This window comes from Bufo gargarizans, chromosome 4 (assembly GCF_014858855.1).
Source record: "Bufo gargarizans isolate SCDJY-AF-19 chromosome 4, ASM1485885v1, whole genome shotgun sequence".
Classification (NCBI taxonomy): domain Eukaryota; kingdom Metazoa; phylum Chordata; class Amphibia; order Anura; family Bufonidae; genus Bufo; species Bufo gargarizans.
The window spans coordinates 192270782-192294894 of record NC_058083.1 but is presented as its reverse complement, the minus strand read 5'-3'; the positions used below and the strand labels follow the sequence as shown (position 1 = coordinate 192294894).

At 42.1% G+C, this 24113-nt stretch overlaps 2 protein-coding genes across 2 annotated transcripts; both read right to left on the bottom strand.

Annotated features, from left to right (window-relative positions):
- Positions 1–1800: 1800 nt before the first annotated feature.
- On the bottom strand, positions 1801–4620 carry LOC122935673 (platelet glycoprotein V-like). The gene is given in 4 exon segments (XM_044291493.1): positions 1801–3131; positions 3134–3437; positions 3439–4106; positions 4251–4620. Coding segments are annotated over 4 exon segments (1824 nt in total). The 5' UTR covers positions 4273–4620; the 3' UTR covers positions 1801–2301.
- Positions 4621–6115: 1495 nt separating this feature from the next.
- LOC122935691 (platelet glycoprotein V-like) lies at positions 6116–8291 on the bottom strand. Its single transcript, XM_044291520.1, has 2 exons — positions 8242–8291; positions 6116–8136 (listed from the first exon to the last, which is right to left on the bottom strand). Exon 2 carries the CDS (start codon positions 8129–8131, stop codon positions 6275–6277), a length of 1857 nt encoding a protein of 618 aa, XP_044147455.1. The 5' UTR covers positions 8132–8136; positions 8242–8291; the 3' UTR covers positions 6116–6274.
- Positions 8292–24113: the final 15822 nt, after the last annotated feature.

The following is a 24113-nucleotide window of genomic DNA, read 5'->3' as shown; positions in this document are numbered from 1 at the left end:
AAAAGGGGGTATGGCAAGGGCACAGGGGGCATGGCCAGTGGCCTGCCACATTTATCTTTTATGACAGGTTTCAGGGGTCAGCAAAATACATATGGAAGCACACTGTCATACATGCAAACAAAAGAACTGTGGATTAGGGATTATTTCAGATTACAGTAGTAATATACCTACTATACATGAAAAATGGAAGCTCTTCTGACAGAGGGTACACAGAGGGTACACGATGCCACACAGACACAGACAACAGTTCTTTCCCAGCAGTTGAGTGTACTGAACAATGTAGTGAACAAAAGCTGAGAATATATAAAACAGATTGGTACACAGAGAATAAACCAACAGTAAATGTAACACTGTCTAACAATAAAGCAGTAAATGTGATGTTTTCCCCAAAGTCCATTAGGCAGCCTAGCTGCACTTGTATGTTCCTGGACAAGTTCCTCGTTGGGGTGCTGTCACGTTTCGGTGTGGGAGGAATATACCACAGAGAGCATAAGAGGGAAGGGGGAAACAGTGAATCAGACCTGAGAACTAGGGAAGGAAGAAGGACACCTCCTAGTAAAACCCTAGCCAAGATCCTGACTGACTACTAGTATGAACATACCCCAAAGGTAGGTGTGTTCATACACAGGAATAGCTAGAGTCCTATCTAGCCCTATAGGACCCTGGTACTAATGGCAAGGACAAGGCTACCTGCTCCTCCAAATGGAAGGACGAACAGGAGTCTCCTACAGGCCTAATACAAACAATATGGAAAAGCAACACACAGAACCCAAACAAAATACAAGAAGGGAAAGGAAGGATTTAACTTTAAAGGAGCTAAGGAAGCACCAGGAACTCAGCCGAGATCCACACACCAGCAATCCACAACTGACACTGAAGCTGAAGCTATAAAATCGCACCGCATAGTGGGAGAATCAACTATAAATAAGGAAGTTTAAATGACCACATTAGTAACACCTGAGGCAAGGGGTGTGGCCATACCAGAAACAACACAGACGCCTACTGATCCACAGGCCTGTCAGATCAAACCACGTGTTGCCAGTCTCACCAATCTCCTATCACCTGTCGCGGTCATGTCCGTGACAGATGCACCCTAAGTACATCTGGTAATTATACCCAGCATGGGGTCAGAGGTCATTATACCCAGCATGGGGTCAAAGGTGTTGATTCCATTATCCTAATTGGAGTCAGTAGGTGATAATGACCCCCCTTTGTGCAATAATCCCTGAACTGAAAATTTAAAATACATTGTGGCAGTGTTGCTTAACTAACCCAATCCTAGTCCTCAGAATACAGTAGGACACCAATATCATATTAGCAGGCTCCGACGCCCCATTGCTCAGCTGATACCTTGTAGCTTCAGCACCTACACAGCTCCATCCATTGCATAATGGATGGAACTAATAACTGCAGAGCTGCTTCCACTGAAGTGAATGGTACGGTCATTTTGATTGCATGCTGCTTTTCGTTCAAGCATGCTTTCAGTTACACTGGTAAATAGACATGCATATACTGCTTGTTCTAAATTCTGTTACCACATCCTACTGGGTTCAAGCCAGGCCAGTCCAAAAATGTTGTTACTCTTCAGACTTGCTTTGGGGTTTTGTATTATTGTCTTCCTTCCTGCACAACAGCAATGGGTGTGACGCTGATTACAATTCCAAATGCAACAACTAAAGTAGAATTAGGTGGCATTTCCAATAGGAGACTGTAGAATATTTAGCAAGGTTTCTTTGATTACTTGCCATCCAACATCCAGCATTAATTCAAATAAAAATAGACAAATCTTTAAGGCAGCAACAGTATTTTAATAACGTGCCTTTTACACATTTTTGTGTGTACAAACTGCCAATTTCTTGCTCACACCTTTCACTACCGGTCTTGAAAAAAGATTGAACAATGCAGGTTTACATGTGGCAATTCCTAGACATAGCGAATTATGAAATTGTAACTGCAGTCACATGGTTCAAAGGTAAGTACCAAATTCCAGATGTTTTATTTCATTTCCATGCAATTGTATTTACACACAGTAATTTGCACATTTTATGAGTATAATTTTTAACATACCAAAAAGTGTTTGCATATGAGTATTTACAAAATAAGATGATCGTAAAACAATGATCCACATTTGTTGAATTGTACACATCATCAGGCATAAATGGCACCCTTACCCAATCAAAATGTACACAGTGATAACTGCATTATCAAACAGCCGTATTGCCACAGGCAATTACATACATGAATGATGTTTATGTGAAACAGTTAATATCTCAATATAAAAGTTAACATCTTATAGGCCTACTAGTTTGAATCTGGAGCAGGACAATTTGGTGGAATTAAGATATGCACTAATACTACAGACTCAGTAGGAATGTTGAAGTGGTTATAAAATGTTCTCATTTTTATCAAGACAAAACATTGTACAGTTGTAAGGAACAGTTGTACTGATGTTGTGAAATAAAGTAGATAGTAAATTATATAACCAGAAGGAAGACTACATCTGTGTAACATCACAAGCTTACATTGCAATTCATGTCCTGTTCTACTGGTTGTTTTAGTGTGGTTCATATATGGGTTTTTACGGTTATTATCCCAGTTTGACATATGCATAGTACTAGAGTAATCTATTACACCAGTAATATATTCTGTAGTAGTGGTTGTAATGGTCATCCTGTCACTTGTACTGAAATTAACCCAGGAGCTTAAAAGTTTTGTTAGCATATAAGAACCCCTTTTCTGCTCTGTAATTGATGTGGATGGACAAATTAGTGCTTCTAATGCCAACACAGGTGTGGTCTTTAATGTTGGAGGGTTTGTGCAAAGAAGTGTCATATGGTTTGGTACCTTTTCCGTATTATTTTCCAACCAGGACTTAAACTCTATAAGCTTACAATCACACATCCAGGGATTGCCCTCAAGATGAACACTTTGAAGATTTGGCAACAACTTGAACAAGTTTCCTGGTAGGGTTGTTATCTTGCTGTTGTTTAAATAAACATTTTGAAGTTTTATAAGAGGTCTCAATAAATTATCAGGGAGGTTATCAAATGTATTATTGTACAAGGAGAGATTTTGTAGGCTTTGTAGATCTTGGAAGAGTCCCACAGGAAGAGAGCTGAAGTTGTTAGTAGTAAATGCAGTTCCACAAGTTTGGTCAGACCACTGAAAGTATCTTTTGGAAGAGACTGAAGTTGTGTGTTTTTAGTTAAGATGAGAACTTCTAGATTGGTTAAATTACTGAAAATAAAATTAGGAATTGTAGAAAGGGATGTGCCCCAAAGACTGAAGGACCTGAGTGTGCCTATTTTACCGAACAGTACATTAGGCAGTTCCTTTAATGGATTTTCATACAGAGACAAGCTTTCCAACTTATGTAAATAGAGAAATAATCCATCGGCCAATGTTTTTAGGCAATTTTTCTTCAATGATAATTTTTTTTAGTTTTGGAAGCTGATAAAATGCTTCTTTGTCAATCATTTCAATTAAGTTTGAATGTAGGTGGAGTTCAACCAGTTCCATGAGGTTATCAAACATCCAATTTGGTATCTCTACCAACTGATTACCATTAAGTATTAGGTGTGTTAATTTAGACAATGATCTAAAAATGTTTTTGGGTAAAGCTTGGAGTCTATTTATTGACAAATTTAGGATATTTAGACTGCTCAAATTATTGAATATTGATGGATCAAGGTACACCAATACATTTTCATCCAGGTACAAATGTTCAAGGTAGATTAATGTACTAAAGACTTCAGAAGGCAAAGAGCTCACGTTGTTTTTTGATAACCTGAGAGTTTTCAGGAGAGGAAATTTCTGAAAAGCCCCTGGTCTTATTATAGAAAATCGGTTGCTCTGTAAGAACAGGCGTAACGTAAATGGCATTTGTTGGAAGCTGAACTCTGTTAGTTCTGTAGCTTGTGTGCCACTTATACGAACATATGTAAAATTATGAGGAATGTTAAAAGTGGTAATGTCTGCAACTTTTTTATCCTCGCAAGCAACTGAATCTTTCACTCTGCATGTGCATCTAACAGGACAGACTGTGGAAACAGCGACAAAGCCTGGCATGGTGAGCAGTAAGAATACAATCATGACTGATGAAGACCCTAAAAAGGCAAAATGAATAAAGTTTGTGTTTTGGTAATAAGTCACAAAAGGTGCAAACATAAAAATGAATAACGAAGTATATAAAATGACTATTTTGATAAAAAAATAATTATGCACAACCTAAACATATTCTATAAACTTACCTATGCAGACAATGTGCCACATTAAAGACAGATGCCACAAATAATTTAACTAAAGGGCTGCATTTATATAGAAGGGCAACAAAGTGCATCCTGCTGATAACACAGATGCTGTCAAGAGTCGAAAGAAAGTTAGAAATAGAACTCGAACATCCTACATTCATTTTACAAGAACAGAACATAAGGTAATTAAAGTTCACAAGATCATAAGCCTATTATCATAAATAAATTGTAATTCACAATGAAAAGGTCCAAAAACTGATTATGAAAAGATTTTGAGGAAAACAAACTACAGGTATATAAAAGAGCAAGCAGGTCTATTGACTAATGTGCAGTTATTTTTGAGATGCCACTTTCTGCTATTTTTGGGGAACTGAGCAAATATCACTAAAATAAAGTGGCCTAAATGGGAGGAAATGCTCAAAAACCCCAAACACTGTAGAGAGTGTTTATAACCGGGGGAGCAATTCCTCCGCATGTGATCCGTTGCTAGTGGCAATCCCCAGCAAAAAGTGCACACAATGGAGGATGTCATCAGCGGACCACATGCACCACAAAAGCATCCTACACAAGATAGAGTATTGTGTGGCTGAAAATATACAAATACATAAATCACTGCAAAAGGTGCACCACAATGATATGCAACTGACAACACTGGCTAATCCCTCAGGCTGATGGAATACATTGGCTAAAGTCTCCGTTTTTAAGATCAGCCTGAGGGTTACTTTCACACTTGCGTTTGGTGCAGATCCGTCATGCATCTGCACAGACTGTTCCGTTCAGATAATACAACCACCTACATCCGTTCATTATCTTTAGCATAGCCAAGACGGATCCGTCTTGAACACCATTGAAAGTCAATGGAGGACGGATCACTTTTCTATTGTGCCAGATTGTGTCATAGAAAACGGATCCATCCCCATTGACTTACATTGTGTGTCAGAACGGATCTGTTTGGCTGAGTTTCGTGAGACGGACACCAAAACACTGCAAGCGAAATTATGACTGAACAGAGGCAAACTGATGCATTCTAAGCGGATCCTATTCCTTTCAGAATTCATTAGGGCAGAACTGATCCGTTTTGGACCGCTTGTGTGAGCCCTGAACGGATCTCACAAGCGGAAAGCCAAAACGTCAGTGTGAAAGTAGCCTTAGCCAGTATTGTCAGTTGCATATCATTGTGGTGTACCTTTTGCAGTGAACTGAGCAAATAGCATTAGTGTATCTTAAATGCTAATGTCTCTGCAGTAACTGAATTTACATAGCATAATTCATATTAAATACCAGAATCACCAATGCTAGGTGTACTCTACTCTGCAGGGTGTGTGACATCTGAGAAGAGGTTGAATCTGTATGGTACAAAGAATAATGTTGGTGCCTCCCACTCCGATAACAAAAAAAGATACAGTATGTATTATGAAAATGCAAAATAAGATGTAAATCAAGAAAGTGGATAAAGATCCACTTTGTTCTTAAATAAAGGGCTTGGGTTTGACATCTGGTTAGTGAAGATAGGTTTTAATATACAATGTACTCCATGGTTCTGCCCCATATGGCAAATTCAGACTATCTGTATGTGGATCAACAACTGTTGACAGCCGCTTGTAGCACTGTCATCTAGTAGCACCAGGGTAGTTTAAACATTTGTACCAGTTAAAACAATATCACTCAAAATCATCTGACCTAGAAACATGTCCTAAAATTCATTGAGACATTGCATTTTTAGCATAGAATCCACATAAAAAAATTCACCAAATATATCATAATAGAAGTTCTAATCAGTTCACCACACTTGCCGGCAATTATTTTCAACTGGTTGCACGGTATACAACTTGATCCATAAATAAAAGCAAAAGAAAGATCCAGCCTTCCCAAGTAAAAACTTGCTTTATTGAAGATACATGAGACACACCAACTCAAAAGCAGGATAAACATTGTTCTGCCACCATATAAAGTTTCATGAACAAATATTCCAGCCCACATTAATAACAATATTGTTTAAACTTGCTTAAAAGGGTGCATAATACTTAACACTTTATGTCTGGATAGAGTGTGCTCAGTGGAATTAACATCCGAACTAATATTACAGGCTCATTAAATGTTTGAAAGTATTTAAAGAGTTTCCTAATTTTCAGCAAGGTTAAGCATGTTACAAGAATATAAAATGTTTGCATTGCTAAATTGAACAAAGTAACATAGTAAATGATTTTGCCATAAATATTTAATTTATGTGAATCATTATCCAATAACATTCTAACGGTCTCTGTTCCCATATTGTTCAGTAAAGATGGACTTGTACTCTTGGATAAATGTGAGTCTAAGGAAGGATCAGTCACAGAGGCATCTGTTTTATCCACAACATAATCTGTTACAGTCGAGTTCATCTCCTCGCCAGGAGTTGACATACTGGTAATATCATGCCATGAAATGGCAGGAGTCGACACATAGTAATGTAACTTATTAATTATAGTATAGGGACATACCAGTTCATCAGCTTCTAATACAGGTATTTTTGCCAGATTTGAAGGACTCTGACAAACAACGGAGGTAGAGTTGTATACCTTCTCCACATTCTCCATGAGCCACCGCTTGAACTGCCTAAGTCTGCAATCACATATCCAGGGATTTCCATCAAGATGAACTCTTTGAAGTTTTGATAACAAGGTGAAAATGTTCTCTGGCAGTGTTGTTATGTTACTGTTATTTAAATAAAGTGTTTCAAGATTTACCAAATGTTTAAAAACATTTTCCGAGAGACTATCAAAATTATTACTGTACAAGGAAAGAATTTTCAGGCTTGGTAGATCCTGGAAGACTTCTTCAGGAAGAAAGGTAATGTTATTTGTATGCAAAGACAATTCCAGAAGTTTGTGCAAACCACTAAAACTATATGATGGAAGACCATGAAGATTTTGGTTTCTCGTTAGGATAAGGATCTCTAGATTAGTTAAATTACTGAAGATAAAATTTGGGATTGTTGAAAGGGATGTGTTATAGAGCCACAGTAACTTGAGAAGGTCCATCTTACCAAACAGTACATTAGGAAGTTCAATTAATGGATTATTATAAAGTGACAATGCTTGCAATTTATTAACATAAAGAAATAATCCATCAGCCAGTGTCTGAAGGCAATTTTTATGCAAGGCCAATTCCCTAAGTTTTGGGACATGGTAAAAAGCTTCTTTATCAATTAGTTTAATTACATTTGAATAAAGACTAAGCTTGACTAGTTCAGTAAGATTATGCAACAGCAAGGGTGTTATCTCTGTCAAAAGGTTTTCATACATTGTGAGGATTTTTAATTTATGCAGAGAGCTAAAAACATCTTTGGGCAAATAAGACAGTTTATTTCTAGATAAATCTAAAACTTTCAGATTTACTTGATGAGCTAATAACTGATGAGACAATTCCACAAGCCGATTTCTGTTTAAGGCAAGCTCTGTTAAATTTGTTAAGTTCTTAAATATATGTGGATCCAGGTGCACCAATACATTTCTATCTAAGAACAACTGTTCTAGATCAGTTAGTGTATGGAATACTCTAGGAGGTAGAAAACGTAAAGCATTGTTCGAAAGTCTGAGAGATTTCAATAGCGGAAAGTCTTCAAAAGCCCCTGGGGTTATTTTGGAGAGCTGGTTGCCTTCCATGGAGAGCCGTAAAGTAACAGGCATTTGCTGAAAACTGTCATCTGTTAGTTCCATGGCTTGAGTGTCACTTATATGCACAAACGAAAAATTGTCAGGAATGGCTAATTTGGCAATGTCAGTAATGGATTTATCTTTGCAATAAAGTAGATATTTCGTTGAACAGTCACATTTAACAGGACACAAAGCTCCAGCAACCACAAACCTTGCCATGATGAGAAGCAAAATCATGATGGTCATTGAACCTAAAATAAATAAAATAAAGCGAATGAACATTTAAGTTGATGTAAGTTTCTTAATGTAAGTTAAACATAAATAAAATAAATACAATGTATATATGTTATTCTTACCTATGCTTTTACCACTTCAGAGTATGAAGAATGCATGAAGTATAAGGAAAAAGGGATGGGCTGAGTTTATACCATAATGTAAGGACATGCATCCTGCTGATAACAGTAAAGCTGACATCATTTCATGAAAGAAACCTAAAATAAGAACTAGCTAGTTTTCCCGTTAGTAATCAAGAAGCAGAGACACTAGGTGGCAGGGCTCTGTGAGGGATGAGGGGCTGAAAACATTGAAAATGCCACGGATGGAAGGGGTCACTAGGGAGACATAACTTGGCAGGAGCTCTGTTTAGTGTAAAGGGGAGACAGTAGGTGGACAGGGGTCTTTAATGGGGCAAAAGGGTACACATGTTGTGCAGAGCAGCCTCAGTACTTTCTCGAAATCGTTCCCACAGTAATTTACCCCATTGCTGCTGTTTGGGGTGAGAGGAGGAATGCATGGGGACAGGGGAGGTCAAAGGTGGACAGTTTTGATATAATCTGCTGGCTCACTTATCAAGAGCCTCAGCCTCCCCATCGCACATGGTGTGTCACACTGCGGAGAGGAGGGGACCAGCTGTATGCGACTCAGTGGAGTGGAGCGTGCTTGCTGAAAGCAGTGCACAGGCTGCTGTGCATTTATCTCAGAGGTGGGCAGAAAGGTACACAGGCTGCTCCATTCCTCCTGCTTCCTCCTTGGCAGGCCGGCACTGGTGTCAGTCACTGGCGTTTGAGCCGATTAATGGAGAAGCAGTTCCCTCTCACTGCTCCACCAAATCTCTTTTCTCTCCTCCTCTGCCCTGTTGATGTGTACTTCACAGCACACACATCAGGCCACTGCTAGCACCATCCAAAGTAATGCCTCTCTGGCACCGCTCCACTGCTGGACACACCCAAAGCATCAGACCTCAAGTACCTAGTTCAAAATACGGCCCTATTGGAAGCCCTGCCATGACATTTTTATCTGGATGAGATATTTTGTCAATGAGTGTACTTCTAAAAATGTATTCCAGTTGGTGAATGTCAAAGAAAGCCTTTATAAATCCTATAAGCAAGTTTTTTAATGTCATAAGCCAAATAAGACTATTGCACATTAGGAGAAAACTGGTCAACAGCTTATGATTCTGATTACAAAACCAGAGATCGGTCTACAAGAGGATGGATTCTGTCATGTATTGAGACCTTGTGCAGATCTGAATAGCCTGATACACTGATATCCCCCAATATGCACACATAATTGCTACGATTCAAGTCAGCCTATACTTGGATATTGATGTATGTGGTGACTACAATGAACACAAGATCTCCAGGTAAACACTGACAGCATATAAGGAACAAAGTGCCCGGGCGCCTCATATTGAAGCACTGTATAGGTGCTGTAAATGCAGCGCCTTGGTTGCTCTTACCAGAGTGAGTTACGTTATCTCAGGTACAACTCAGAAATAGACTTATGGATGTGACTACTGCTTCCACCACTGAGTTCCAAAAAAGCACATGCAACAACGGAAAAAACTAAATAAAAAAAATTGTGGTTTCAGAGGACTAGTCATTAAAATGCTAGTTTAATGAATAAACTTTTTTTTTTTTAAATATCTTCTATGCTGATATATTTTCTGTCTCAAATATTTGAAATTGCATTCCTCAGAAATTAATGTCCCCCTACTTTGTGAAGAAAAGAGGACAAAAAATGTAGTTTCGGGGTGATAATAGCTAAAATAGCAGTCTAAAGGGGTTGTCTCGTATCAGCAACTGGCATTCATCATGTAGACAAAGTTAATACAAGGCACAACCACAATGTATTGTTATTACCCATATGGCTTTCTTTGCTGGCTGGATTAATTTTTCCATCACATTATACTCTACTCGCTTCCATGGTTACGACCACCCGGCAATCCATCTGTGGTTGTGCTTGCACATTATAGAAATAAGTGTCGACCCCTCTGGTGGCCAGGACCGTGGGAGTGAGCATAGGCTAGTGCTTTGGATTGCAGGGTGGTCATAAGCATGGAAATGAGCAGTATATAATGTGAAGGAAAAATGAATCCAGCCAGCAATGGAAGCAATATGGAAAAATCTGTGTGTTCCAGGCAGTGCTTAGAAGGAACTTAAAGGAAATTTAAAGACACTAATACTAATGTATTGTGATTACCCATATTGGCTCCTTTGCTGGCTGGATTCATTTTTCCATTGCATTATACAGTGCTCCTTTCCATGGTTACGACCACCCTGCATTTCAGCAGCAGTGGCCATGTTCGCACACTATAGGAAAAGGTACTGTCCTCACTGATGGCTGGGACCATGGGAGCATGCATAGGCTGGCAATTGTTCCTATAGTGTGCAAGCACACAGGGGAGGAACTGCTCCATGTCCTTCAGCAAGAAATCGAATCCTGTCTTTCTCCCCGACAACTGAAAATCCGAACCATGGTGACCGACAACGGGAAGAACATTGTGTATGCGCTGCGTCAAGGAGGGCTGGGCCATGCGCCCTGCATGGCATACGTGTTCAATCTAGTTGTCAAGCTGTTCCTGAAGTCTTCCACCCATCTGCAAGACATCCTAAAAATGGGCAGGAAACTTTGCATGCACTTCAGCCATTCGTACACCGCAAAGCACACGCTCCTTGAGCTGCAGCGGCAGAACGGCATCCCCCAACATGGGCTGATATGCGACGTTTGCACTCGTTTGAATTCTACCCTACATATGTTGGACCGACTATACAGAAAAAGGCCATAAACGATTTGCTGATGATCCAAGCAGACAGGAGTACTCCCCTGTGTAACTTCGATGTCAGTGGCAGCTCATGCGTGACACCTGACGTTTGCTCAGGCCCTTTGAGGAGGCCACGTTATTTGTCAGTCGCCAGGACTACAGGATAAACAATGTCATTCATCTGCTTCATGTCCTGGAACAGATGCTGGTAAATCTGGCTGGTCAGGGGACTGGAGACGTGGCGCCTAGATCTCACGGCCACATGAGCCCTGTGGGGGCTGAACTGGAGGAGGAGGACATTGGAGAACAAGCAATGTGTAGCGAAATGGGTGGTTTTTCTACACAGGTGACAGGAGAGGAGGAGCAGGAGCAGGCAGAGGAGCTACAGGCTGATGAGGAAGATGAGGCAGAGGACCCAGACACACCGTGGCAGTATGCAGTGGAGATGGAGGCAGGGAGTCCCTCCGAGTGACTTGTGCAAATGGCCCGCTGCATGCTCACTTGCTTGGGTAGTGACAGCCGAATTGTCCCTATTCAGCAGAGGAGTGACTTCTGTCTCTCTACCTTGTTGGACCCTCGTTACCGGTCCAAAGTGGGCAGTGGCGTAGCGTAGGGGGGCCGTTGCCCCGGGCGCAAAATTGCAATCACTTCAATGAGGGCCACAAGATCCTATGGCTCCCGTCCCCTCCATTCTTCCTCATAGGCTTCAGGATATGAGGCAATAGAGCATCTGTAGTGACTAGAATGGAGTTTCTCCTGGGAGGTATGATGTCAGGGGAAGAGGCGGAGTCTCGTCGTACAGGGGACGGGGCCTAAAGAGGTGAGGGAGATTCTACAGAGCAGGATGTTGGAGAGAGGAGCAGAGGCTGCAGGTCAGTATGTGGAGGGGGATAGTGACTGTTATTTTTACTTAGGGGGCTTTTTGCAGGGGCTGAAGGGAGGAGGAATAATCCTTGTACTGGAGACTGCATGTTAGAAAGGTCTGAAGAGAGGGGCGGGGGGGGGGGGTGATCTTATTTTCATGGGACTGTATGCTGGAGTGGCTGAAGGCAGGAAGAGTGATGAATTTTACATGGGACTGTTTGCAAGAAGGGCTAGAAGGCGGGGGAGTGATGTATCTTACATGGGACTGTATGCTGGAGGGTCTGAAGGCAGGGAAGTGATTTGTCTTACATGGGATTGAATGCTTGAGGGGCTGAAGACAGTGGGGGGGTTGTATCTTACACGGGACTGTATGCTGGAGGGGCTGAAGGTGGCAGGGGGTTGTATCTTACATGGAACTATATGCTGGAGGGGCTGAAGGCAGGAGAGTGATGTATCTTACATGGGACTGTATGCTGGAGGGGCTGAAGGCAGGGGGAGTGATTTATCTTACACAGGACTGTATGCTGCAGGAGCTGAAGACAGAGGGAAGGTTGTATCTTACATGGAACTGTATGCCGGAGGGGCTGAAGAGGGCCATAATTATTACTATGGGTCCATTCACACGTCCGTAGTGTATCGCGGATTCGCAATATACATGGCCGGCACCCCTATAGAAATGCCTATTCTTGTCCGTAGAGATTAAATGGGTCCGCACCCATTCCGCACAATTGCAGAACAGATGCGGACCCATTCTGCGGACGTGTGAATGTTGCCTAATACAGAGGGGGCCATAATTATTACAATAACACTATCATAATTATACAGAGGGCATTATACTTATGGGCAGTACGGGGGAGGGGGGGTCTGTTATCTGAGGATGAATGTAAAGTGAGGAATCTAAAAAAAAAAATCTGTGAAACTCTGCAGAGACGCGGCTGAAAGAAGGTATCATGGCGGTCTTATCTCCGAATGAAGACGCTGAGGAAAGTCTACATTACAGGAGAGGTCACTGGATGTAACAGGTATAGTGCGGTATTCTACTGTATATTTCATAGCAATGTAGGTTATGTCAATCAAAATATCTGGGTTTTTTTTTTTATTGGGGGGGGGGGGTGGATATAGAATTTGGGCCACACTGCCGCAGCCTGGCCCCAGACTTCAGGTCACGCTGTGCGTGTTCTGAATTCTGGGGCCTCACACTCATCTTCTGCATTATCTGTACTCAGAGAGTTATCACTGTGTTATCTGTAGTGTTACATAGGACTGCAGGTAACATCTACTACATTATCTGTACTCAGAGAGATATCATTGTGTTATCTGTGGTGTTACATAGGACTGCAGTAGACATCTACAAAACGTATTCCAAAAAAGTTGGGACACTATACAAATTGTGAATAAAAACTGAATGCAATGATGTGGAGATGGCAAATGTCAATATTTTATTTGTAATAGAACGTAGATGACAGATCAAACGTTTAATCCGAGTAAATGTATCATTTTAAAGGAAAAATAAGTTCATTCAAAATTTCACGGTGTCAACAAATCCCCAAAAAGTTGGGACAAGTAGCAATAAGAGGCTGGTAAAAGTAAATTTGAGCATAACAAAGAGCTGGGAGACCAATGAACACTCATTAGGTCAATTGGCAACATGATTGGGTATAAAAAGAGTTTCTCAGAGTGGCAGTGTCTCTCAGAAGCCAAGATGGGTAGAGGATAACCAATTCCCACAATGTTGCGCAGAAAGATAGTGGAGCAATATCAGAAAGGTGTTACCCAGCGAAAAATTGCAAAGACTTTGCATCTATCATCATCAACTGTGCATAACATCATCCGAAGATTCAGAGAACCTGGAACAATCTCTGTGCGTAAGGGTCAAGGCCATAAAACCATACTGGATGCCCGTGATCTCCGGGCCCTTAAACGACACTGCACCACAAACAGGAATGCTACTGTAAAGGAAATCACAGAATGGGCTCAGGAATACTTCCAGAAACCATTGTCAGTGAACACAATCCACCGTGCCATCCGCCGTTGCCAGCTGAAACTCTACAGTGCATAGAAGAAGCCATTTCTAAGCAAGATCCACAAGCTCAGGCGTTTTCACTGGGCCAGGGATCATTTCAAATGGAGTGTGGCAAAATGGAAGACTGTTCTGTGGTCAGACGAGTCACGATTCAAAGTTCTTTTTGGAAATTTGGGACGCCATGTCATCCGGACCAAAGAGGACAAGGACAACCCAAGTTGTTATCAACGCTCAGTTCAGAAGCCTGCATCTCTGATGGTATGGGGTTGCATGAGTGCTTGTGGTATGGGCAGCTTGCATGTCTGGAAAGGCACCATCAATGCAGAAAAATATATTCAGGTTCTAGAACAACATATGCTCCCATCCAGACGTCATCTCTTTCAGGGAAGACCCTGCATTTTTCACCAAGATAATGCCAGACCACATTTTGCATCAATCACAACATCATGGCTGCTTAGGAGAAGGATCCGGGTACTGAAATGGCCAGTCTGCAGTCCAGATCTTTCACCTATAGAGAACATTTAGCGCATCATAAAGATGAAGGTGCAACAAAGAAGGCCCAAGACGATTGAACAGTTAGAGGCCTGTATTAGACAAGAATGGGAGAGCATTCCTATTTCTAAACTTGAGAAACTGGTCTCCTCGGTCCCCAGACGTCTGTTGAGTGTTGTAAGAAGAAGGGGAGATGCCACACAGTGGTGAAAATGGCCTTGTCCCAACTTTTTGGGGATTTGTTGACACCATGAAATTCTGATTCAACATATTTTTCCCTTAAAATTGTACATTTTCTCAGTTTAAACTTTTGTTCCGTGATTTATGTTCTATTCTGAATAAAATATTAGAAGTTGGCACCTCCACATCATTGCATTCAGTATTTATTCACGATTTGTATAGTGTCCCAACTTTTTTTTTTGAATCCGGTTTGTACTACATGATCTGTGCTCAGGGAGCTATTGTTGTGTTATCTGTAGTGTAACTTAGGACTGCAGTAGACATCTACTACATGATCTGTGCTCAGGGAGCTATTGTTGTGTTATCTGTGGTGTGACTTAGGACTGCAGTAGACATCTACTAGATGATCTGTGCTCAGTGAGTTATCACTGTGTTATCTGTGGTGTTACATAGGACTGCAGGTGACGTCTACTACATTATCTGTACTCAGAGTTATCACTGTGTTATCTGTGGTGTTACATAGGACTGTAGGTGATATCTACTATAGTATCTGTATAATACGATTACTTGGCTTGCCCAGGGTGCTAACAACCCACACTGCGCCACTGAAAGTGGGAGCCTTTTTTTTTTTTACACGCACTGAGAGGGAGGACAAACTGAACTACTATCCTATGTAGTCAGTTGGCTGCTGCCTATCTGTGCCATCGTCCATCCTCTCGCAGGTCTGACCTGGGGTCCCTCTGTGCTCACGTTCCACTGCCATAGCTGCTGGGGAGGGGTGAGGTGGAAGGAGCAGTACCAGCTCCATCAGCAGCAGCCTGAGTCTAGAGTTGCTGATGAGCAGTTTTCTTCACCCGCATAGTGAAGAAACTACTCACCAGCAGCTAGAGGTAGAGCAGAAGCTGAACCAGCAGGTGGTGGCATACTTGGAGTGCACCCTGCCAGCCGTCATTGAAGATCCGCTGGACTACTGGGCAGCCAAACTGGATTTGTGGCTGCAACTGACGAAGTTTGCCCTGGAAAAGCTGTCCTGCCTGGCCAGTAGTGTGGCATCAGAGCAGGTGTTTAGTGCGGCAGGAGTCATAGTTACCCCAAGAAGAACTCGCCTGTCCACCCAAAATGTGGAGAGACTGACCTTTGTCAAGATAAATCAGGCCAGGATTTCCACCCACCAATGCCAGATTAGATTAGATCATCCATGCTGCCTCACCCGACCATGACAAAATGCTGCCTCACCCAAACCTTGACAAAAGATACCGGTTTCTTCTCTGGCTACCTGCCTCAGCTACTATTCTAATGCTGCCACCCATCTGATGCCAAGTGCTCCTTCTTACACCCACCATCATCAGCGGTTACTGTTATTACCACCCACCTCTGTCACCGGGTCACTCTGTGGTCTCGCTGCTGCCACCTCACCATTCAGGTCTCCTCATGCTGCTGCTGCCACCTCCACACTCTGTCATTGGTATCTGCACAGATGGATCCGCACCTATAATGCAAACGTTTGTATCCATTCAGTACGGATCCGTCTGCATTAACTGTGTACAAAAAAAAAGTGTAAGTGTAAGTCAAAGGGATCCGTCCTTACATTGAAAGTCAATGGGGGACGGATCCGTTTACAATTGCACCAATATTGTGTCAATGTAAACGGATCCGTCCCCATTGACTTACATTGTAAGTCAGGATGAATCCGTTTGGCTCCGCATCGCCAGGCGGACACCAAAACACTGCAAGCAGCGTTTTGGTGTCCGCCTCCAGAGCGGAATGGAGGTGGAACGGAGCCAAACTTATGCATTCTGAACGGATCCGCTTCCATTCAGAACGCATTGGGGCTAAGCTGATCGGTTTGGGGCCGCTTGTGAGAGCCTTGAAACGGATCTCACAGGCGGACCCAGAAACGGCAGTGTGAAAGCAGCCTTAAATATGTTATGATAGATAACATAGCTTAGATAGCACAGAATACTTTTCAAGTGCTGTCCCTCCTGAAGGGTGTTTTATTTCTCTGCTATTCAGTCTCTCTATGGTGCTGTCATGGGTGAAGGGAAAAATTATACTTACCGGTAATTTGATTTTCCTGAACCCATGACAGCATCCCTCTAATTCCCTCCCTGGCACTTGGGGTTGATGAGAATGGTTTCTGTCTTTCATATAAAATGCTAAGAAAAAAGTTACATATAGAATGAAGGTGGACATACTAATATAAAACATTGACAATGTAGACAATGGGAGCACCATGGGTGACAGCCTGGGGACAAAGTGCACACAAAAGGTAGAGTCCCTTTTGCAAGTACTTTGTCCCAAAGCTGTGACCAAAAGTGTTGGGACTGTCAGGGGGAGCTCTGTGGAAAACAACCTATGCTGCCAACACATGTCGCCAAAAAGATCCTAGACAATGGAAAGCTTTCCCACTGAGACTCTCAAGCTATACTGTAGAACAGAAGGTCAAAGCTGGGAAGAACAAACACCATATTGGTCATCAGCTAGAAAGCTTTCTACGAGCAAGAGATAATGGCACTCCCGAATCTTGCGAAAAGAGAATTATGGAAACTGAGGACAGCTTCATCAGTGAACAATGTATTGGCACCCGCTGCATTGTGAACGCGCCCCCTTAGAGCAGAAGCGGCGAGCGAGTGAGAACAGAGTAAGGAACTGAGGATCAGGAAAACGGCAGAAAACAGGGGTTATAACAGCAGAGAAGAGGAAGGCATATAAAGAACAGGCAGAGGATTGTTAAACATTGCATATATAGACGAGTCTATGAAATGATAGGTACACTTTAAGAACTAGGAACATTTTCCCCTTTGTGTTCCAGCAGTCATAACTTTAAAAGAAAAAATCTAAATTTTTTTAATTTTATTAGTTGTAGGTTTTTTTTAGGAACCATTTTAGTATATATATATATATATATATATATATATATTGTAATAAATATTTTATTATTTTACTTTTAGGTGAAAAAAAGCCCAGCAATTTTAACATTATTTCGTAGAATTTATTTACAGAGTTCACTGTGGTATAAACAGCATAAATTGATTATGTGGGTCACTACTGGACACCAACAAAGACAAGTGTTCCTTCCTGACACAGCCATAATCAGTGTTTTACTTCCTGCTTTCCAAGAGCCATAACTTTTTTTTTTTTTTTTTCATTAATATAGCCACATGAGTTTTTTTTGTTTTTTTTTTTGGGGGGGCAGGACACATTGTATTGTCTAATGGAACCAATTAATATTTAATATGATGTAGTAGAAGGTAGGGAAATAAAAAATTCTAGATGGGTGGATTGTTAAAAAAACTAAACCAATTCCACCATTGGTATATACAGTACAGACCAAAAGTTTGGACACACCTTCTCATTCAAAGAGTTTTCTTTATTTTCATGACTATGAAAATTGTAGATTCACACTGAAGGCATCAAAACTATGAATTAAAACATGTGGAATTATATACATAACAAAAAAGTGTGAAACAACTGAAAATATGTCATATTCTAGGTTCTTCAAAGTAGCCACCTTTTGCTTTGATTACTGCTTTGCACACTCTTGGCATTCTCTTGATGAACTTCAAGAGGTAGTCACCTGAAATGGTTTTCACTTCACAGGTGTGCCCTGTCAGGTTTAATAAGTGGGATTTCTTGCCTTATAAATGGGGTTGGGACCATCAGTTGCGTTGAGGAGAAGTCAGGTGGATACACAGCTGATAGTCCTACTGAATAGACTGTTAGAATTTGTATTATGGCAAGAAAAAAAATGGCTAAGTAAAGAAAAACGAGTGGCCATAGTTACTTTAAGAAATGAAGGTCAGTCAGTCAGCCGAAAAATTGGGAAAACTTTGAAAGTAAGGGCTATTTGACCATGAAGGAGAGTGATGGGGTGCTACGCCAGATGACCTGGCCTCTACAGTCACCGGACCTGAACCCAATCGAGATGATTTGGGGTGAGCTGGACCGCAGAGTGAAGGCAAAAGGGCCAACAAGTGATAAGCATCTCTGGGAACTCCTTCAAGACTGTTGGAAGACCATTTCAGGTGACTACCTCTTGAAGCTCATCAAGAGAATGCCAAGAGTGTGCAAAGCAGTAATCAAAGCAAAAGGTGGCTACTTTGAAGAACCTAGAATATGACGTATTTTCAGTTGTTTCACACTTTTTGGTTATGTATATAATTCCACATGTGTTAATTCATAGTTTTGATGCCTTCAGTGTGAATCTACAATTGTCATAGTCATGAAAATAAAGAAAACTCTTTGAATGAGAAGGTGTGTCCAAACTTTTGGTCTGTACTGTATATCCAAAGAGTCATCCTGAGAAAGCTGCTAGGATGTATGCCATAATAGATGAACAGAGCAACAGATCGCTAGTTAAGCCTAAATTGAGATCTTTGGCATAGAAGGTAACACAACACCATATACTCTCAGAACCTGTTCTGGTCGTGTAGAGACCGTCTGCAGAAGGGCTGATGGATTTATGGTCTCTCATATAAACGAGGAAGAGGGCATACCCCTACCAACGTTAGTCGAGTGCGACCAGATACCAGACGAAAGGGAGGAGATTCCCACTCCAGAAGCTGCATATCACCATCCTCATTTAAGGCACCTTGTTGATGAGATTCCTGCAATGGACAAGTGCTGAAATCTTAGTCCTGTTAGGAAGGGACATTCTCAGAGTACACAAAGTACGCGATTAGAGCGATGGGGCCTGACGACGCCCCTTATGCACAATGACTTGACCTAGGCTGGGTAATAGTGGGCGATGTACGCTTGGACAGGATGTGTAAGCCATCTGAGATCCACTCCTTCAAGACTTACATGTTGGTAAAAACGGACGTGCATCCCACTTCAAACAGTGCCCTCGCCATTATGAAGTAAAGGAGAAGCTTCTTGACATCATCCAAGTACCTGATGTTACTCCTGTCCTTTGTGATGACAACCCAAGTACCACAGTGTTTTGTACTACAAATGAGGACAACAAAATAGCCTTGTCAGTTGAAGACAGAATTCATCAACATAATGGATAAGGAATTCTTTCTGGATGAGTCTAACAGCTGGGTTGCACCATTACCTCTTCGTGCTACAAGGGCCAAACTCCCAACCAATCGTGAACAGGCTTTATCCAGATTCAACGAACACCAAGGTACAGGCCTGAAATGAAGGACCATTTCATCGCCTTAATGAAAAGGATCATTGACAATGATGGTATGTTAAGAGTTTGTGGATGCTTAAACAAGGTTGAATTGGGAGAACAAGAACAGAATCCTCTCCTAATACCTGCTCGCCACCATATCACCACTCTGCTCATACGGCATTACCATGAAAGGGTTAAGCACCAATGTAGAAACGTCACTGAAGGTGCCAGAAGAGAAGCCGGCCTTTGGATCATCAGATCCAGAGAACCCAACTATCCTTACGCCAGCTACCCTGCTTACCGAGAAGCTTGGGTCCGTTCCAGTTCCACCTGGAAACTTTCAAGACGGAAATCTGTGCTTTGATCAATGGAAGTGAGTACAGAACCTTGCCAACCGCTTCTGGAATCGTTGGAAGATGGAGTATCTTTCCACTCTGCAAAGACACAGGAAATGGCAACGACAATACCCTAACATACAAGTTGGAGATCTCGTTATGCTATGGGACTTATTGTGAAGAGCGTTCCTAGTGATGACGGTAAGGTACGCAAGGCGGAGGTGAAAGTTGCAAGACAAGGGACTGTAAAGACTTTTATCAGGCCTATCACAGAACTTATTCTGCTCTTGCCCTTTGAAGAATGAACTTATTTGCCTAGGCTGCTGAATTCTGCCTGAAACTTCAAGCAAGAAGTGTTTGAACTTTAATTGATACACTTGAAGCCTTACATTTTAGTTGTTGCATTATATGCCTGTTCTCTTTATGTTTTTCAGGTCCTTGGACATAAAGTAAATTGCATTGTTGTTTATTTGCAATTATATAACTACCGTTATGGTTTAAATAGTGAGATTTTCAATGCCAGGCGGGGAGTGTGCTGCTATGCAGTTAAATGATATTCTATATTTGGTTATATGCTCCCATATAGTGGCTGTTTTTGGTATTACACTAGTTTTTCTGTTCATGATATGTAATTCATTTCATTGTTCCACCGTTTCTTCTGTGTACCTCACTTCCTGTTTCTCCATACTGATCCAGGCATTGAACAGGTACACATGTATTCTTATGTAGGCGTACAAAAGAATCATTTTTTGACTGTACAATACCAGAATCCATCTGTTCTGCTGTACTCTTATCTGGCTTACAGAATAAAGCAACTTCCACGGATAAACTCTGTGTTGGCGAGTTCAAGCCATCTGATAAGGATTGTCCGCAGTGATTATATCTGCTTATACAGGCCAGTCATAGAGGTCTCACTAGGGATAAATCACTATGACAACAATCGGAGTCAGAATAATGTGACTGGATTATACCAGCAGAGTGCAAAACACTTGCTAGCTGAAAATAATGACTCCCTCAAAAAAAAAATTATAGGGTACATCTAGATATCCTTATTCAAAAGGTCCAAGAGGCATATCTCAGTGGTACAAGGGAGGTCCAAGTAGAGCAGACAACAATATCATCACTTCTTTCCAGAAACAAGCAATTGGAGGACATGTCCAAGGAATATGCTACAAGTCTGCTTCCAAACACTGACACCCGATTGTGATAAGTAGTATACAAACCATTATTGAACTGAAAGTAGTGGTGCGGGCCGATCTGCTTCGGGTTTGGGACTGTTAGAGGATCGATTTCAGGCCAGAGGAGTTGATGGGGGGGAGAGGTTTTCTTGGAGAATAGTGATTTTAGGTAGCTTCATAAGCTTGCCTGAGAAGATGTGTTTTTAAGGCATGTTTGATGGTGGAGAAGTTCTGAATTGACCTGATATTTCGGGGCAGAGTATTCCATAGAATAGGTGCAGCGTGAGAATAGTCTTGAAGGTAGGAGTGAGAGGTACGAATTATGGAGGATGTTAATATTAGGCTACTAACAGAACGGAGAGCACGATTAGGGTGGTAGATGGAAAAAAGGGAGGAGATGTATGGAGGTGCAGCAGTGTGGAGAGCTGTGTGGGTGAGGTTTCAACTGTATTATGTGGTGGATGGGCAACCAATAAAGTGACTGGCACAAGCTAGTAGCATCAGTATAGTGGGCAGTGGCATAGCGTAGGGGGAGGGCAGTTGCCCTAGACGCCAAATTGCAGGGGACACCAAGCAGCAGACTTTTCAAGGAGGGCCACTGGAGCCTATGACTTGCGTCCCCTCCTTTCTGCCTCATAGGCATCAGGTCAGGCCTGAAGCTTATGAAGCAGTAGAACGGCGCAGGAGATCACGATTACTTCACCGTAACCACCTGCATCGGGTCTTGCAAAGATGACGTGGCTCAGGAGGGCACGGTAATGTGTTCCTGACCGATGTAAGTAATGTCCATCCACATATTTGTTTCACTGTTGGGTTGGGGGTGGATTGAGAATGGCCCACCCTGCCGCATCCTGGCCCCAGACTTCAGTTCCCACTGTACGTGTTCTGAATTCTGGGGCCTCACACCTATCTACTACATTACCTGTACTCAGAGTTATTACTGTGTGATCTGTAGTGCCACATAGGACTGCAGGTGACATCTAATAAATTTTCTGTAAAAAGGGGCATGTCCCAGGTTGGGGGGAGGGGCGCAATTTATGGCGTGCCCCAGGTGCTGGCAACCCGTGCTACGCCACTGACAGCGAGTGGATAGATAGATCCGCCTGGCTGTAGCATTTAGGACAGACTGAAGGGGGGAGAGTTTAGTGAGAGGGAGACCGATTAGTAATGAGTTGCAGTAGTCAAATAGATAATTGCAGTAAAGGACATAAATGACTCTCTGAAGAGAGCCCATCTCCAACTCCCACCCACGAACACAGACATTTCAGCTGCACCACAAAGTAATATAAATGCTAGTCTGGCATTGCCATTCCTGCCCTATCCCTAGGCTGGGTCAAAGAAGCAAAGCTTAATTTGGAAAATCAGCCCATACCAAGGAGATAGAGAATTCAGTTGCTGTAATATTCGTTTTGGTATTGGGACCTCAGTAAAAAGTGTATAGGCATTTAGGTAAAATAACCAACTTGACCACATTTATACGGCCAGCTACAGATAAAAGGAGAGTCCTCCAAGTCTCACGTACAAAAGCTATCAATGGTAAAATGTTGTGCTGAATATGTGATCTAGTGATTACAACTAGGGATGAGCGAATCGACTTCGGATCAAATATTCAAAGTCGATTCGCATAAAACTTTATTCTAATACTGTACGGAGCAGGAGCTCTGTACAGTATTAGAATATGTTGGCTCCGATGAGCCTAAGTTATTGGAACCAAACCCAAGTTTTTTACAGTACAAATTAATTTATAAAAGTTATTGAGCGAAGTCTCACGAGGCTTCGCGAAGCAATAACTTTGGCTCATCGGAGCCAATACATTCTAATACTATACGGGGCTCCTGCTCCGTACAGTATTAGAACAAAGTTTTATGCAAATTGACTTATCGCTTATCCCTAATTACAACCTCTAAATATTTGTCTGAGAGACCATCCCAAGACCAGCTATATGCGTGTGTCCCAACCCGCCCCCCCCCCCCCCCACACACACACCTACCTACCTACCTACCTTAAGGGTGCATAGACTGAATTGTCCCAATGGACTCTCAAGCCTGAATAATCACCAAAGTTGTTAATAAAAATGATAGCATGTGGAAGGGAAATTCTGGGATTAGAGGGGAAAAGGACCATATCATTGGCATAGAGTCCCACTCTATCCTCCTGGGAGGCACGAGTTATTCTCAAGTACTGAATGTCTTAACGGAGATAGACAGCTAGGGCCTCGATAGCCAAAGTGAGAGCGTAGAACGCGCGGTGTCTTAGACTGGACAAAAAGAGGAAAGCCCAGCAAAACTAAGCCCAAGGCCTTGAGAAGTTGTGGATGCAGCTCATAATATCAACAAGAAGGATAAGCATGTCTGATGACTGAAGATGATGTGCGGAAGGTACCTATGAATATAGAGGACGACAGAATTGATGTGGGGGCCCGGACTGGAAAGCAAAGATGTCTTGCACGACTACAGGCCCCATGGAAAACCGAGGGGGTCTACTCAAAAGAAATGGGTCTGTAGAATCTGGGTATGCATGAGATCTGGCACATGAGCAACAGGAAGACCCAGACAAGACCTTGACCTTACCAACACAGGAAAAACTTGGAAATCTGGAAGGAATTACTGGGCAACTGGCAGAGGGCTAGTCCTGTAGGGATCTCCCAGGTAAGTGAGGAGACCCCTGTGGGCCAATTTGTAAGAGAAAATTGAGAGTAGCTACTCCCTTGTAAAAAAAAAAAAATCCAGCACGAGAAGAGACCAAGGATACTTTCACACTCACATTTGGTGCGGATCAGTCATGGATCTGTAAACGCATCCGTTCAGATAATACAACCGCATGCATCTGTTCCGAACGGATCCGTTTGTATCATCTTTAACATAGCCAAAACGGATCAGTCTTGAACACTATTGAAAGTCAATGGGGGACAGATTCGTTTTCTATTGTGCCAAGGAAAAACTGATCCGTCCCCATTGACATATTGTGTGTCAGGACGGATCCGTGCTGTGCAGC